This window comes from Chiloscyllium punctatum, chromosome 38 (genome assembly GCF_047496795.1).
Source record: "Chiloscyllium punctatum isolate Juve2018m chromosome 38, sChiPun1.3, whole genome shotgun sequence".
NCBI lineage: Eukaryota > Metazoa > Chordata > Chondrichthyes > Orectolobiformes > Hemiscylliidae > Chiloscyllium > Chiloscyllium punctatum.
The window spans coordinates 25,635,973-25,654,209 of NC_092776.1; the positions used below are offsets into that span (position 1 = coordinate 25,635,973).

The window sequence follows — 18,237 nt, forward strand, 5'->3', positions numbered from 1 at the left end:
CTATCGTTTAGGATATTTGGTCAGCATGGACGAGTTGGACCGAAGGGTTGGTTTCCATGCTGTACATCTCTATGGCTCTATGAACTACATTAACCTTGAGTAAATAGCACACTGATGGGAATAATGACAAAGTGGCCATCTGATATCTCAAAACGTGAAATTCTTTGGTTATATCTCTGTCACTTTTAGACATCAATTGTAATGGATTGCATAGTTTTTCTTAGTCAACTGCAATTACTGGCACCCAATTAAAAATCCAAAAGCTGTATTTACAAACTATTTGCTCTGACTGAGAAATATTAAAACATTTAGTTGCATTATGTCATGAATTCAACTGTCCTCTTAAACATTTTATATTTTAACAATTTTTTTTAATACTCCAATATTCACCATTCTTTTCCCTTGTAATCTACATTTTATTTTGTTTTACCATTTAAGTTGGAAACACGTAACAAATACATTAAAAGTTATGGGAAAATTGCCAGTAACCACTGGCAACCATAAAATAGTTTAATTTTTAAAACACAATTGGATTAGTTGTGTCAATAAATATGTGACTATGTGGTTCATCATCCTATTATTTCCAATCCCGAGTGGATTACTTGCCAATTGAGAGTTCTTTCAATTAGAATATACAAACAAATAAATAAGGAACAAGATTTGGCTACTTGGTCCTAAGGGTTTGCTCTGCCATTCAATAAGATCATGGCTGATTTTAACCTCAACCCGACATTCCTGTAAATCCCACCCCCTCAATAATCTTTCATCCCCTTAGTAATCAAGAATCTACCTACCTCTGCCTGAAAACAATTTAAACATTTGATATACACTGTTTCCTCCCACAGTCCAAAGATGTGCGGGTAAGGTGAATTGGCCATGCTAAATTGCCCGTAGTGTTAAGTAAGGGGTAAATGTAGGGGTATGGGTGAGTTGCGCTTCGGCGGGTCGGTGTGGACTTGGTGGGCCGAAGGGCCTGTTTTCACATTGTAAGTAATCTAATCTAATCTAATCTAATCTAATAAAAAACTCTGAACCCTCCCCTGATAAAATATGTTTCTCTCTCTCTTTTCAAAATGGATGACCCCTTATTTTCAAACTTTGCTACCCTGTACTAGATTGTCTCACAATCCTTTTGACATCACCCAGTCAAGTCTTCTCAGAATATTCTATGCTTAAATATGCCTCTGAATCTTCTAAACTTCAGAGGATACAGTCTTAGCCTGTCCGGTTTTTCTTCATAAGGAAATCTTTGAAGGTACGAGCCAAGTAAACTTTTTCTGAACTGCATCCAACACATCAACATCCTCAGTAAAGATGATGATCAGTATTACACACACTTCCGCAGAAGTGATCTCACCAGTGTCCTGAATAACTGAAGCATAATCTCCATACTGTTGCATTCAATTTCCCTCACAATAAAATACAGCATTATGTTAGCTTTTCTGATTACATCCTGTACCTACAGGTAGTTCTTCTATAACGTGATGGTAGCGTTCTTGTGCAACCCCGCACTATAGAAGACTTGTGCTTTAGAAACAACACTCAAGGTGTTGGTGATGTAATTGTGTAACACCCAACACACGCTTTAAAAGATTGTGCTTTAGAAACAGTGTCCCCAATTCATCAATTGTGTTACAGCGAATTCACGTTAACAAAACACATGTAAAAGCAGAACGACCTCTACATACAAACCTTCTGTGATTCATGCATTAGGGCATCCAGATCTCAGACATTTGGATGGGTACATGGACAAGAAAGGTTTAGAGTGTTATGAGCCAAACACAGACAAATGAGACTAATTCGATTGTGGAAAAAGGTTGGCGTGGACAAGTTGGACCAAAGGGTATGTTTCCATGCTGCATGACATAATAATTTTGAGCTTTGCAACCTCACACCATTTAGATAATCTGCTGCTTTTGTATTCTTTCTTCTGAAATGAACAAATTCATTGTATTCCATTTGCTAGATCTTTTCTCACTCACTTAACCTACCTATATCCCTTTGAAGACTCCTAATGCCTTCTTCACAACTCACCTTCCAACCTATCTTTGCGTCATCAGCAATTTCAGCTACCGTACGTTTGGTCCCTTCATCAAAATCATTTATATAAATTGTAAAGATTTGCAAATCCAGCAACAACCCCTGTGATATACACATCTCATGACCACCTGCCAACCTGAAAAAGACCCACTTATTCCTATTCTCAACATCCTGTTAGCCAGCCAGTTGCTATGTTTTCCCTGACACTATCAGTTTTTATTTTCTGCAATTATCTTTAATGTGGCATCTTATCAGTATATCCACCGATTCCCCATTACCTATAGCACAACTTACATCTTCAAAGAACTCCAATAAATTGGTTAATCATTAGTCTCTTTTGACAAGACCATGTTGGATGTGCTTGATTACTTTGATCTTATCTAAATACCCTGTTATAAGATCTTTAATAATAGCTTGTAACATTTTCCTTATGAGAGATGTCAAGCTAATTTGCCGGTAGTTTCCTACTTTCTGCCTTCCTCCTTTCCGCTCTTTTTGAATAAAAGAAGTTATAGTTAAAATTTTCCAATCCAAAGGCAGCTTTGCGCAAGTTGAATGAGTTTTGGGCAATTAAAACCACCACAATCCAAAAGAAGTGTGGACGCACATCAAGAATCTCGCTAGTTACTTTTTTAAAAAACTGACCCCAGGATAAAATCCATCTGGACATGGAACTTGTCAACTGGCAGTTCCAACAATTTACTCAGTACTACTTCCTTGGTAATTGCAATTTTCTTTATTTCTTCCTGCCATTTCAATTCCTGATTTACAGCTACACCCAGGATGCCACTTGTATCTACACTTGTGAAGACTGATGCAAGATATCCATTCAGTTCATCTGCCATCTCTTTATCCTCCATTTCTAATTTTGCAGACATGTTTTCTACAGGAACAACTTTACTCACTCTTTCCTTTTTTAAATATCTGAAGAAATTATTCCTGTTTTTTATATTTTTAGTTTCTCTCATAGTCTAACTTTTCCCTCCATCTTTTAGTAATTCTCTGTTTTTTTAATATTCTGTCCAATCTTCTGATCTGTCAAGTAGTTTTGCACAATTATGCATCTTTTGTTTGAATCTGAAACTGTCTTGGACTGTTATAATTAACCGTGCAAGTCCATCCTTTAGAATTTTCTGATATGCTGGAATGCATCTATTCTGCACTTCCTTGAATATCCCCTTGTTTGCTACTGAATCTCAATTGACTTATTCCATGAACTAAGTTGCCAGTTCACTTTCAATTGTCATTATTTAAATTTAAAACAGTAGACTTAGACTCACACTTCTCTCCCTTGAACAATATGTAAAATTCAATTATATTATGGTCAATGCTCTAAAGAGATATGGAACACAAATGTGAGAACTGGAGTTCGGTTTCAGCTTGGGCAGATTCTGACTCAAAAGATAGAACTGTCTTGAATGGCTGAATAGCCTGCTCTGTTTATAAGTTAGCAAAGTGGCTAATGGAGTGTTACACTGTTTCAAGGGAATTGAAATGCATAAGTCAGAAAGTGATACTTCAGTTCTATTAGGTCTTCGATAGACTTTTGGGCATGAACTTCAGAAAAGGTATAGTGGTCTTGGATAGAGTACACTGCAAAGTCACTTAGATTACATAAAGGCTGAAAGTGTCAGGTTAGGACAACAGGCTGCATAAACGTACTTTTCATTCTCTTGAGTGGTGACAGCTGAAGTATGATCTCGATCATTAAAGATTGATAAAGAAATTCAACACAACAGACAGAGAGCCTATTTACAGAATCTAGAACAGGGACAGTGTATTTATGATTAGAGATAGGATATACAATAGCACAATTAAGATTTTTTTTTCACAAAAGGATAATGCAAATCTCTTTCTAAAAGGCTACGGTTAACTGGCCAATTGACATATTTAAGACTGAGACTGTTAGATTTTAATGAGGTAGAGCACCAATGGGATATCAAGCAAGGATGGCTAAATAATTTGGTGTGCAAATCTGCCAATACTCAATAAACTGCCAAAACAGGCAAGAAGGGCTAAGTGGCTTGGTCTTATTCCTTAGACTTAGGCAATTTATGATCCCAGGCGAAGAAAAGCAATGATGGGTAGTTAACAAAGAAGTACTGTTCTGATGTAACACTTGGGTAGCAATTGTTAGCCACAAAGTTTTTCAGCAAAAAAAATCAGTGCAAATTTCTCATGCATTAGTAATTCACAAGATTTAAATAAAAGTTAGTTACAATTATTCTGACAATACTACACTTGTTCTATATTTATTAGTGACAAAACAGTTTTGTGATTTTGTACAGCACCCAGTGAGCATTCATTTGACTATGTCCTTCCCAAAAGGTTTTATGAACATCAAAAATGGTCACATGAAATAAGTGCTTTGACTGCAGAAGTAAAATTCAAAACAGCATCATGCCTTTACCTGTCATGAATGTGCAACATGGCAATGTAGAAGTCTCATAAAACAAAGCAGTTATTTTAAGCAATGATTTATAGCAGTTGTTAATGGAAAATCCCAGTGCCAATAATGTAAGTACAATCATTAAATTAATCAGCTTAACATCGTCTCAGTCAGAGATATTTGTGTCAACACAGGTGTACATGAAATCCTATGACTTAATGCTGCTGCTTTACTGTTGAAATGTTCAAGTTTCATAATGTGGTAGAATCTTGTGTTGAGGAATATGCACATTACTATAAAGTATACATTTGTGTTGTAAGGAAATTAATATTGGGTGTATAGGGAGCAATGAAAATGAAAACAGAGCAAACTATAATGGACGACTTATACACAATGCTATGGCAGCAATTTAAAATATACCTAGCTGCTGAGGTAGTGTAGCAGAGAGAGGCCTTTATCCAGCATGTGGCCATGCAACACTTGACTTGGAAATCTTTGATATTGACACATAGCAACAAAACTAGAAAAACTGGACACATTCACCATGATAAGCACAAAAATGTCTTGGTTCAATGTAAATTAGTAAAATACAGGAAAGTTACTTTTAATAAGCAGTGTGAAAGTAATTATCTCAAAAAATATTGAATAAAAATATATGCAAAAACCACTGACTTTGACCTATTGTAATTGACACATTGCTGCTACTGCACATCTCTATGGTTGTGCACTTGTAGAACCATTATCTGTTGTTACCAGTGCTGTGGAATTCACAACATAAATGGGCTGAAGTCCAAAGTGTAAGCATACAAGACAACTAAAACTGCTTTTATTTGAGGCAGTTGTGCATAATTAAAGCAAAACATTAGCTAATACATTCCTTTTAAGTTACAGATAGCTAATATCTTGTGTCTGATAATAAAGATATTGAGCTGAATTCAACAAGCTTGATGATACCTTTTACTTCCTAGTCATTTGATATAGTCTCGATTGACAGATTCTGATTTGTAATCTGTCTATTTAACTCCAAAAAACTACATACATTATTATAGTGCAACATTTAAGTTTCACAAAACACATTATATTAATTGTATGTAGATCAATTTCTTTGTCCAAGATTTGAATCCAGTTGAACATTACAAGCAATCTGATCTTAAAACATTATTTGAAACAGTTCTTCAGCATTGTTTACCCATAACACCAAAGTCTCAAACTCAGTTCTTACTTCAATTTTTTAAATATCTTTGGCTTTTCATGTTTGAAAGGGCAATTCTTTTCAGGACAAAAAGGAGTAAAGTTAATTTTATGTAGATAATATATCAAACACCCCCTTTGAATGTATATACACCATTAGCAGACATGAACAAAATGGTGTGCGACAGAATTCTGTGCCATAGAATATGAATACCAATATCACTCAAGATAACAATTCAAAACTGAGCTAAAACTAAGAGTAGGCATTACATGGATATGAATATTCACTTTCAAAATAAAGCTTCCATCTTATTAATATGCACATTGCTCTAGGGATGCAGCATAACCTCTAGGTTATTTATCCAAATGAACATCTTTCACTTAATCCTAACACCAAGTGGGCTATTTAACTGCACAAAGTATCAAAATGGTTCGTGCCAGATTTCCATGAATGAAATAAGTTAAATATGTTGAGTCATATTACAACAAATAGCCTTTGTAAACAAAATTCTCCAAGACTCAATCAGAAAGCTTTCCTGAAAGAAATGATAAAATGACAAGTGCCTGCTTGTTGAATATTGAACACTTAAATTGGCAACCTGAGATGGTCATCCCAGCGAGTAAAATAATATATTGGCAATATTTGGCTTCGAAGATTCTTTCATAAGCTTTCATTAGGCCATCAAAGAAACAGATATTTTTATTTGACTATTGCTCAAGTGAAGAGAAGACTTCAGCCTAAATTTTCACGACGATAGAGAAGGTCTCCATCTTAGCCAAAATGATATTAGATCCCCCTCGTGTTGAGAAGTCCTTCTTCCAATCTTAGCACCATTTTTCATTAGGTGAGGTGGAGGGGTTGGATTGGGGTCAGGGTGGGGGAGTGAAGAGTGGAGGAAGAGAGGAAAGGAGAAAAGGGGACATATGGGACGGTTTGCAATTTGCACACCCATGGTCCATGGATGCAACCTGTACATATTAAACTGCCAATGCCTTCAGTCAGTCCTAATTTTCATTAGAGAAATTCCAAAACATGACTTGTTGGTTATGCATTTTACAGCAGAAGGTTTAAACTTACTGGAGTTCTTTAGAAAGTTGATACCTGTTGGGATAGGTCTGGGGACCCAATTAGAGGTAAGGCACACTTTGGGAAAAGCCCACTGGCCTTTTGGGCTATTGATAAAAAATTTTCAATGTGTATGAAAAGGTGGATAAGCTCATTGCAACAGTGAAATGCATAGGAACTGGGACGCTATCAAAGCATTTAAATCTCCTGCCTTAAAATTTCAAAATGTCTGCAGTTAAAAGTAACAGTGCTCTGACCATTTCACACAATAAACCTGAAGGCTTCAGTATTGGATTTGAGCCACATGAATGATTTCACAACCTATCATTATCATAGTGGGGTTTCTGTCAGTTCACAATTTGATTGACAGCTCCAAATGTTTTTCAAGTCTTTGATTCAGGCCAATAACTACAAATGCTTGCTTTTATAAATGATTGAATAATTGAAAGAATTTAAATCTAGTGAATGTATTTTCAACAATGAGAGTGTTACTTATAAATAGTAAAATAACCAATAGATATTGAAAACTTTATTTTGTTTCATCTCATTTTTGGTCCTCTCATTAGTACTAAGTGAAATGGCATGAGAATGAAATGCAATCGGTAGTGGATGGGGCCATGAGTTGGCACTAAGTTGGCATAGATGAAATAAAAGGCCTTGAGAGAATGGATGGGGATATGAGGTGGCCTCGCTTGGCATAGACAAGGGGAATGTGCGTAGGAGCAAAAATGGTAAGAGTTAGGGAGTTATTTTCTGTTTCAGTCTTTTCCTCCAAAGTCCCTGAGCACTGTGGAGGGCCTTTCACAGAACACACCTTGACAACCAGCAACACCTGTGGCTGCCTCTGCACTATTTCTGGGAATGGCAGGCTCGACACCCATTGAAGGGCGTTTCCTCCCAAGCTGGGTTTGCAAAGTCAGGTCGGGAACAAGAATTCAGTGCTTTGTTGCTGTTAGTGGCAGGATACTTTTAATCCAAGTTGGACACTCGAGTGCCTTCTACCTTTTAACTGGCACGGAAACCAATTCTGGTCATCTCCACCGGGAATTTTCTTCCCTCCTATCAGTGTACAAGGATAATTTATACTTGAAGACCTGTGTGAGCAACATTTGAGTTGATCAGATAAATCACTTGCTTAAGACATGCAATATTATGAGGCATGTTGCTAGAAAAAACACTTTCGTCTACAAATCAGGAGATAGTACATCTATAATATTTTGACATAGAAGATGTTTTAGAAACCTGCATCTGTTTCAACTGAATGCTTTATACAAGCAGAAAAATCAGGTTCCAAAGCTAATGTGGATGATCTGCACATTTTCCCATACCCACTTATCTTAACAATTTCTATTTCAGCAATTTTTGCTCAACAAGATAATCCACACTCAAAGCTACCATCCAACTAAAAGTGCATTAATGTACTTTTAATTGCATGATATCATTCTGAAATTATGCATGGAAGGCTGACTATCATTAATTCCAGCATCATCAAAAGCCATATTTAATGAAACAATAAAATGTAGATAATTCTATTCATAATAGAATGTGCAGTTTGGATTAAATAAGGGTTAAAAAGGCTTGAAGCAAAGAATTTACTTCCCTAAACAAATTTATCACTAGGTCTAATGATTAACACATGTTCCAATATTCACAGAATAGCACAGGCCCCTTAACAATGCCCTAAAGGAACCAGAATTTTATAATGGGGTTACAAATTAATTTCCCACTGTATATTATCTTTATTGATGTACATGATAAATACCTTTCACAGATGGTACACAAAAGGCAAACTTGCAATGGCTTTCTTATGGTAAACACATTTTTCAGAAAGCTGCATAATTAATGGACAATTTTAAAAGAACACTTTTCTTCGCTCTTGTCTAACTAAATAACTGCCAATCCATACAAACAAACTACTCATGGATGGCTCGCTTTTGTTTTTAAAATTACGATAAATACTTTCAGAAGCAAATCTGAAGCATGTCAAGCATAAACATGGTAAAAATATGTCCGACTGGAGTATCATAAATCCTGATTTGATTCGGCCAACCTAAAAACAAACATACCAGTGTCGACCACATTTTTCTAAATGCTATGTCTGATTAAGCTATGCCATTAAGTGACAGCTGAGTTCAAGCTGAACTTTAACATTAATATGATATTATTTAAATGACTTCATGTTATTTTTGCACAAAAAATGATGAATGATTTCTCGACACCCCAACTGACATAACGCAGGCAGACCATTTAATGAGTTTTGACAAAATGGAGACATATGTAGAATATTTGTTACTGAAACCGTCATTGTGGGCCTTTGGCAGCACTTGTTTTTGATTGTCTGCAGGCATTGAAGCATCTATTTCAATTCCTACTTCCTTTCCCTCTGAATTGTGAATTTAGCTAATGTCATTTTTAAGGGCATTTACATATTACTCTTAATCAGATATTTCTAAGTTACGGTTCACAGGCAGAAGTATGGGGTTTCTGTAAAATGAGGCAATGACAATCAGTAAAGTGAACCTTTGTCAGTAACGGTTGGTGTTGGAAAAGGTTGTTGTAAGAATACTTAGAGAAAACAGAAAACTGACAAAGATGCAACCCTATCAGTGTTATTCATTTATCAATGGACAAGCTGTCTTTAGCTTAAAGGCATGAAAATCCTTATTTTTGAAAAAAAAAGTCTTGTTTGTTCTGTTTGTTTTTGATCAAAGTTGTTCACCTTTGTTCACCATTGCTTCAGTAAGTAGTCGAGTTTAGAAATTACTCATTTGTAGGCAACATACATCAGTCTAAAAGTGGTGCACTTTGTTAAACAAAAGAACAATAATGTTCTAATTCTTACTTCCAATAGGCTAGTACGCTTGCTGAACTCACATCAAACTTCTGGACCGCAAAGGTATTAATATAAATTAAAAGACATTAAAGTGGATACTGCAGTGTAGCATATTGCAATGTATGTTGATGAGCATTCCCTGAATGTAATCCTTTCAAAAGATGTTGATTAGAATACGAAAGTAGACTGATTGCCTAAATTACCTTGAAACAATGGGGCATTTCTCTAAAACTGCTTAATCAAAGCAAAAAACACATGTTTGACCATGTATCCTTTTAAGTCTCCTTCCTCCAAAACTGGGAATCCAACTAACGCAACTCAGACAAAAATAAATTAGATTATATTTTGGGGCAATATTAAATAAAGCTTGAGCTTTGGTCTAGTGGTAAATCAAATCTAAATAATAAGAACTGTGAAGGAAGCATTTTAAGCACAATGTTTTTGGGTTACTTGTATATTTCTTTTGAAGGACCAAAATCTAGCAGTTTTGCAAGTATAAATTTCCAAGTGGCTATGTCACCTGTTCCCACTTGGTACAAATCCTTAATAATCCCTAATCTCCAGCATTTACCTGGAACTGAGTGACAACTGAAATGCAACAATTGTTGTGTGTAAGACAGACTAGATATAGGGCTGAGGGCATTTATACACTGTATAATGCACATACAATGTTCTTGCTTAATTACCATTAACATTCTAGGCTATGTTAGACTTCAAGTTGACACTGAGTGAACAGTGGGAAATCTCTCCACTCAAGATGCAGTGAACTCAAAACCCAATAGATCCATCCAGTCACACTTCATCTAATTACAACGGATGAGTGGCCAGCGTAAATGATGCACCTTATATGGAATTTGATGATTGGGAGGGAAGGCAGTCCAGCAGGAAGCTACCTCTTAAAAATAGACCAATGTCCTGAAAGGAGAATTGCATTCTCTAATGGTGGTCAGTGGAAAGAATAATTGAAGCAATATCATTTAATGTTCCAAAATCCTTTGAGGCATTCCAGGAGGTGCTTTTGAAACATAGTGAGCAATAGAAAATTTATCTTCTTTCCCTCAGTTGAATGACAGATGGCTGATCAGGTCAATGGCTACATCATATCTGAAGGTACTGGCTTCAGTGAAGGATAAGGATAACCCCTTCGTGATGAGACTTCTCTTCACATCACTGTTGTTGTTACATCAATCCTGGTTTAGTTTAAGGGCTATCAACTACTTCCTCTCCCATTTCACACTACGCATGCAAATCACAATGAGACATTTTACTGTAATGTCCTTCAATTTACTCTCAAAAATTGCTACTGTTAGTTCCCGCACTCTTGACAATACTTCTGCTTTTACTTGAAGTATGCAGACAATGCTGTCTTGACTTGCACATCAACAAAGCATACAAACTAATCCATTGTTAATATTTGTGTAGGAAAAACCAGTATATAAACAAGGGAAGATTTAAGAACAAGAGGATTGCTAACTGACTGCACATTTGATGTCCACTAATATCATTAACAGAGACAGGATGGGCAACATCATAGAAATATGGCATAAATCAGAGGGCTTTGCACAGTAGGGTATTTGAGAATCCTTCATTTTCCTTTTTGCTGAACTCCCAATATTCCAAGCAGCAAAGAAATCAGCAACCCCATCTAGCTGTTGAGATAGAGAGGTCTAACTAGGAGATGGTTAAGGTTAATGCAACAGCCAAGAAGTGACTTAGTGGAGAGTTAGCTGATCTCTTGGGCTTCACAGAGGCTGACAGGTGTTGTACAGATTTTAAAGGCCTAATCTTTATAAGAAAAATGTTTTCTGTGTACAAGCAAATAATTCTGTAATGAAGGACAGAGAATGCAGTCACCTTAATGGGCACTGCAAATGGACAGTCCTTATAGGAGTCAGTGGCACCACAATTAGCAATTCTTTGGGTTGCTCAAACTTAGAATATAGAAGTTCCACCACCTCCACCTCAGACAGGCTCGAGATTAAATTAAATAAATTTCAAACCAGACGTCTACTATCTACTTTCTCATATATTGGATGGAGTAAGATTGCCAACTCTATTTGGATGTATTCCAACTGCCCAGCTCAAACAACTTTTCCTCTCATCTATCTCCAAACATTTTAAAACTAATTAACAAAGGTGTCCAAAGAAAATATCAAACATATATTTTTTTCTACATGATCCTATAATATTTTTGCAGAAATGCGCAGAGAAATTCATTTTTAATTTATGTCAGCTCCAGGACAGTCCTTGAGGGTCAGAAAACCTTGCGGAAGTGCTGAGCCACAGTCTGATAGCAGGGCAGTTGTGCAATGAGAATAGAACATTTTGCCTTCTCATAGGATGATAACACAATTGGGATCCTTGCCAATCTCTCAACCAGTGATCAGCCCACATCCCCCCCACCAACACAAAGCCAGCTGGGCTAGATTATCCCAGGCCTGAGCCCTAAAGGTTTCCAACCGCAAGCATTTTTAGGGCCTTCGACAGAGCCATGGCATCCTTCCAGCTTCCTGCATTACAAACTCGAGGGAAACAGCTTGCATAAGTCACAATCCTCAACAAAACCTATAAGTCAGGTTCTATGAGTGAGAACCAGGGTGAAGATTAGCAAATAGATACATTTATAGTTAGTAAAATGTTGAAACTTTTGAAAATCTGTTTATGCAAAGAGTATTTCTGGGTAGATGATGGCTCTGCGATATTATTTGAAAAGCATATCAATGTTGTTCAGTGGGCACATACAGTTTATTTAAGGTGGATGAAATCGACTGTAATTAGATGTGACAGAAGAACAGCATGAAGCACTCTCAACGACTGAAGATCTCTAATTGTCCTTTCTGTCTTTGTACTGTCAATGGCGTCTTTCTCACCATTCCGAAGGTTCTTATCCCATGATGGTTCTAAGGATGTTCCCATTGCAGAGCCAAGTGTGTGGCTTGTCTTGCGAAACAACCAGATCTGTTTAGGTAATAGAATTATTGCTGGTGGTGCGTGTGCACACATGTGTTTTTTTAAGATAAACTATTTAGAACAACTGCCAAATCAATCAAGGACCTGCACGATGTTCAACTGGTAGGAATGCACCAAATTTTACCTTCACATAATCAAAGCACTTACAAATAATGAGGTAGTAAGAGTTATCACAGGACCATAAGATTCTGAAACAAAAGTTGAACATTTGGCTCATGAGTCTGCTCTGCAAATTAAGTGAGATCATGGCTGGTCTGATAATCCTCAGCTCCATTTCCCAACAGGTCAATTGCTTTAATGATTAAAAATTTGTCTATGTATCCTTCCACCTGGTGAGGAGGTTTTTGTTTAAAATATAATCGGTTGCTGCTGCACACCATTCACTTCTACTCCTACATTCTTCCCTCACACATGCCTTGGTGTACACATATGTGGTTTGGCGGTCAGAAAAAGTGCTATTGAGTTGTGTTTTTAAATTCATTATGGGATGAGGGCGTCGCTGGCTAGGCCTGCATTTGTTGCCCATCCCTAATTACCCAGAAGGCAGGTAAGAGTCAACCACATTGCTGTAGGTCTGGAGTCACATTCAGGCCAGATCAGGTAAGGATGGCAGATTTCCTTCTCTAAACGACATTAGTGAAGCAGATGGTTTTTTCCTGACAATTGAGAATGGAGTGTGGTGCTGGAAGAGCACAGCAGGTCAGGCAGCATCCGAAGGCATGCCTTCTGCCTGAAATGTCGATTTTCCTGCTCCTCGGATGCTGCCTGACCTGCTGTGTTTTTCCAGTACCACATTCTGGACTCTAATCTCCAACATTTGCAGTACTCACTTTCACCTTTCTGGATTAATAGTCTAGCGATAATATCACTAGGTCATCGCTTCCCCAATAATATGTATGGATATATTAAATAAAAGGCGTGTACTTGGAAGCTCCACAGTCGTACAATGGTTAGTATCCTTGCCTGCCATGTGGGAGAGCAGGGTTCAATTCCCCTCCAGGGAGTGAATGGCCGTGTGTAAATAAGGAAGCGGTGTTTAAGTGGGAGCTTTGCTGACGCAATGGGAGTGTCCCTATCTCTGGACCAAGAATCCCAGGTTCAAGTCTCAGTTAATCCAGAGGCATGTAGTAACATCTCTGAACAGGTTGATTTTAAAAAAAGATCTAAAGCAAGGGGTCTTGTAGCCATGTCCCAATCTTTAAGTCAGCACATCCAAGTTCAATCCCTCCTGTCCCAGAGGTGAGTCACAACAAGTCGTGTGGCACAGTGGTAGTGTCGCTATCTCAGAGGCCTATTCCAGAGGTGTAAAATAGCAATCTGAACAGATTGATTAGAAAGTATCTAAAAGAGGTGTATAATTATCAACAATGCTCCAGAGGTCAGTACTTACAAGTTGATTGAAAAAGTACAGAACTGCTGCTTCTTCCTGAATGCCTGTTGGCTTTTGGACAGGAAATGGTCCAGAAGGAAAAAGGTGGAAACTGGTGTAGGTTTATAGTAAAATCCTTGTGAATCTTAGTCTTTTGCTGCCTAAATGCAACATCTGATCTGTTAAACATCGCTGGTCCCAATTTACGTGTATGAGTAGGATCCCCAGCCTGGAGCTTTCACTATCTAGACCAACCAAAACGTCAGAATGGAACAGCCTCCATTACAAAGTCCACAGTTTATACAGTTTTCAGCACTCACACTTCCTAAACATAAATGAGAGATTATTTATGTTTAAATAAGAATGTGAGATGAAAATTGGTCCTGGTAGTATTTAATATTGGTGTCTATGTACAAATAGATTTTTATTCTACAAGCAGAATACAATCGCTGATTGGGCCCATAACTTCCAAACTTTGCTCTTGGAGGACTCAATTGTGGGTATTAAAAGCATTTGTTTATATTAAAAAGACAGCATCACCTGCCCAAAAGGAAAATAGTATTTTATTGGTAAAAATGGTAATCTTCTATTATGGTACCAAATATTAACATCTGATCATTCATTGAAAGTAGGTGCCTTCACATAACACCCCCCCCCCCCACCCCCGTCTGAATGAATCCAGTCTGTCGCTGGTACCTCCAACATACTTCATTTTCTGCCTCCCATCACCCAATCACATCTGCTTTTATTTTTTTCTTAGGCATTATACATCTTTTAGATGTCCTCTTATTTTATCCTTATAATATAACTGGCAAATTTGGGTGTTCCTACTATGACCATTTTTGTAAGAGACTGCCAGCTTTCATTACAAAGAATTAGCAGAGAAAAAAAAAACAAACTCGAAATGACCTCAAAACGCCAAAACAAATTCTGACAGAGTTCAATCAAACTGTTGTAATCACTGGTTCTTGGTTCTTATACTTGATAATGTAAATCTGCACTAAATTTAAAACCAAGAAACTAAACAAACAGTAATCAAAATTTTATTCAAAAACATATCTCAAATCACCTGTATGGATCAGTGTTTTACATAAATTCAATCATTAATACTGGCACTCCCATAGCACACAAGCTTCAATTATCAACCAAAAATGCTTTTCGTCCAGTTAGCATGAAACAACATCCCCATAGAGTATCAATGCACAATTTGGATTATTCTTTATGTGAGATGAATCTGTACTGTCTGTACTGCATGCACTCCGCAAAAAGCTACATAAATGATAAACAGGCATTGAAAAGGAATAGGAAAACTCAAATCAAACCAATGGCACATGTGCTGGGAGACCTTCATTTAAGAAAGGGGGAAAGTTATTTATATAAAAAGCACAACAGATTCCTACCTTGACCTTACCTTCGCAACATTCCTGTCAAGATCCTGGAGCTCTTACCAAGGTTTGTATCAGTTTCACGCAGCTGATAATAAGAATGAGGAAGGAAGGGGTTACACAGCAGAATAACTCAAAATAGTTATTTTATAACACATATCATCTTTTAAATTGAAAACAGCTCTACACTGTCACTGATAGGAACCCATTTTTGTTCTTTTAGAAGAAAGTCAGCAGTATTCTACTAAATAGGGATGGGTCAGCTAAAACATCAAATACGGAACCGATCTTTCTAGTTCTGACAAAGCATCTGCAATCTCAATACACAACACAGGTTTACTCCTCTCAGACAATGACGAATCTGCTGTGTATTTCCAACATTTGCAGTTTAAAAAAAATCTTAACAGAAGCCACTTTGAACATCTATATTCTGCATTTAAGGAGGCATTAGCTTTAACAAACATAATTTGGCATACACAAAGTGTTCAAACACTCAAAGGTGATGACCAACAATACATAAAGAGTTTAGGATATTGCAAAATATCTTTGTCAATAAAATGGTGTGTCCCCATTCTACCTTCCTCCTTTAAGTAAAAACACACTAGTGTCTCTTTAAGGATGTACTAACACCAAAACTAATGTTTAATTTTAATATTCATTACTAGCATTTATCTTTTGTAGAAGTAAGCAAACATAAAACATTCTCTACCTTGACTTTGGTATTCTGGAATCAGCAGAAGTTTAAAATTCTTATGCTACTTTCACATTACGCATTCAATCATTGAAATGGAAAAACTGACATTGGATTCTGTTCAACTTGAAATTTATAAACATCAGCCAAGGAAAGGCAAAAACTGTGAACAGGTTTAAAGGTTCTGTGACCCAAATGCATATGTCATCCTACTATTGCATCATTTAGCTGTTCTTCGCAATGCTGTGGCCCTGATGATACACAACTGTGAGATAATTTAAGGAATAATGAATTAAAATAACTGAAAAATAACCAAAATCGATAAAGTTGTATCTTATCTATTTTTATGGTAAAGTGTGCAGCACCTCCTTCTCAATATCAAAGGTATATATTACCACAAATAACATTATATGTGGACAAGACAATGGTTAGGCAAACTACCTTGCTGAAGTGACTCTAATTTGAAAATCTTACATGATAATTAGATCGACTTACTTAATTCACTAATCAAAACAGAACATCCTTTGACAATCTGTGAGAATATGACTATACCCTTAAGAAATACAAAACATATGTCGATTTGTTCATAAATTCAAAGCAAACCAAAATGGATTATGCATTCACATTCTAGCTAGACATTTTGTGAATCTTTACAGATAAGTATATACAAAGGGCATTATGATAATTTAATGGACAAAAGCTTTCAAAAAATTGTAGATATTATACAGTTTTAACATATCAACATGCATCTTGTTTTTCTGCCAAAATGATTAGAATGTTGAGCTATTTAGATTGCCCACAATATGCAATTTTAAAATTAACTGAAGCTAAATTGTATAAATCAATGCAAGGATACAAGGAGAAAACAAAATGCAAAGTAGTCTTAGTTCACAAACATTTCTGGTATTGGAAAAATGAATGTTGTGCGCCCATGTTCAGAGATACGAAGCTTAAAAACTAAAATTCCTAATTTCAGACCAAATTGGAAATTTGACTGCTGTCATTTAGCAACAAAACATTTTCATTCATAAAATTTAAATTAATTTATTAAAAGGAATGCTTGTCCTTCAAAACAATCCTTGAAATCCCTTAAACATCTGACTTCTTTGTTCTGTATTATTTTCCGTAGTAGATGATTAGAACTACTGCAAGTTATATATTCTCAAACTCACCCTTTCCCGAGCTCGTTGAATCTTTTCTTTGTCATGATGAAGATTCTCTAGGATCTCCTGTCCAATTTGTTCTGTAATCCAAGAATAAAAGGTCACAAGTTACTCAATGTATATTAAAAACTGAAAAAGTAAAGATTAAAATCTGTTGACTGAGCAGTGCAGTAAGATTGAAGCTAAAACGACATTCTAACAAATCACACAAACAAAACAATTTCTGTGGATAGTCTCATTGCAACTTACATTGAAGAAAACTCCTATAATAATAGGATCTCATGTAATGTTACTACTAGTAAGTAAGCTTCGACATTATTTTACACTGTACACAAAAGCTGTGGAAAGAGAACGACAGCAGGAGATATTTAATAACTTTTACTAACAATGGAAATATAACAAAATCTATCTGCAAAAGATTAGAAGATAAGTAAGAAGCTTATTCTTGAGGGAGTTAAAACATAAAACTTGGGCTTCTCTACAATTAAGTGCACTACATACATGCCTGAACATTCAACTTGAGAAACAATGTTAACACATGGAAATACTTTTTCCTCTTATTTAAATTCTCTTAAATACATATAACTGAAGAACTGGCATATAGTCTTTAACTAATCTTGAATTAAATTTTTGAAGGTATTAATAAATAGGAGTAATTTCAGAAGTATTGAATTAAAATCATTTATTTGAAAGGCATAATAAGTGCATTGTGGAAAAAAATTAAAATGCTTACAATTAATGATTGAAATCAGAACTTAACAATGAACTAACATTAAACAAAACTTGGTGATACAGCTCAAGTAGAGTTTGTGGAAGTGTTAAATGCTGCAGTTAACAATGACAGATGTAGCAAGATAAATTTTTTTTCAGATATTTGACTAGTAATTGATGTTCCCATTAAGGTATTTCTTCGGTGCTGGTTTGTCTCATGGGATTTTGAATAGTGTAATACCTAAAGGTTCAATGTATTTTTAAGAGTTTTTGCATTAAAAAGAATACACCAAGACAAATGTTTCAAGATGATTTGAAACCTCTTTTTGTAAAAAAGGGAAGAGATGCCATTAAATACTGCTGATTCAAAGCAGGTTGGTTAATTAGGTTTCTTTCTGTTTCGTTTGGCTGCCAAGTTGACATCCTCAC

General features: G+C 36.2%; 1 protein-coding gene across 5 annotated transcripts in view; it reads right to left on the minus strand.

Moving 5' to 3' along the window:
* The window catches only part of vti1a (vesicle transport through interaction with t-SNAREs 1A), a 331,706-nt gene that overhangs the window by 137,403 nt on the left and 176,066 nt on the right, over positions 1-18,237 (minus strand). For 2 of the 5 annotated variants that reach the window (XM_072557431.1, XM_072557429.1), the window contains 2 exons: positions 17,107-17,177; positions 15,270-15,331 (listed from right to left, as the gene is read on the minus strand). In XM_072557431.1, the coding sequence (XP_072413532.1) occupies positions 15,270-15,331; positions 17,107-17,177 (133 nt within the window). Of the gene's footprint in view, positions 1-12,381; positions 12,478-15,258; positions 15,332-17,106; positions 17,178-18,237 lie in introns of those variants that run through there. The other 3 variants (XM_072557434.1, XM_072557433.1, XM_072557432.1) reach the window with 2 other exon arrangements.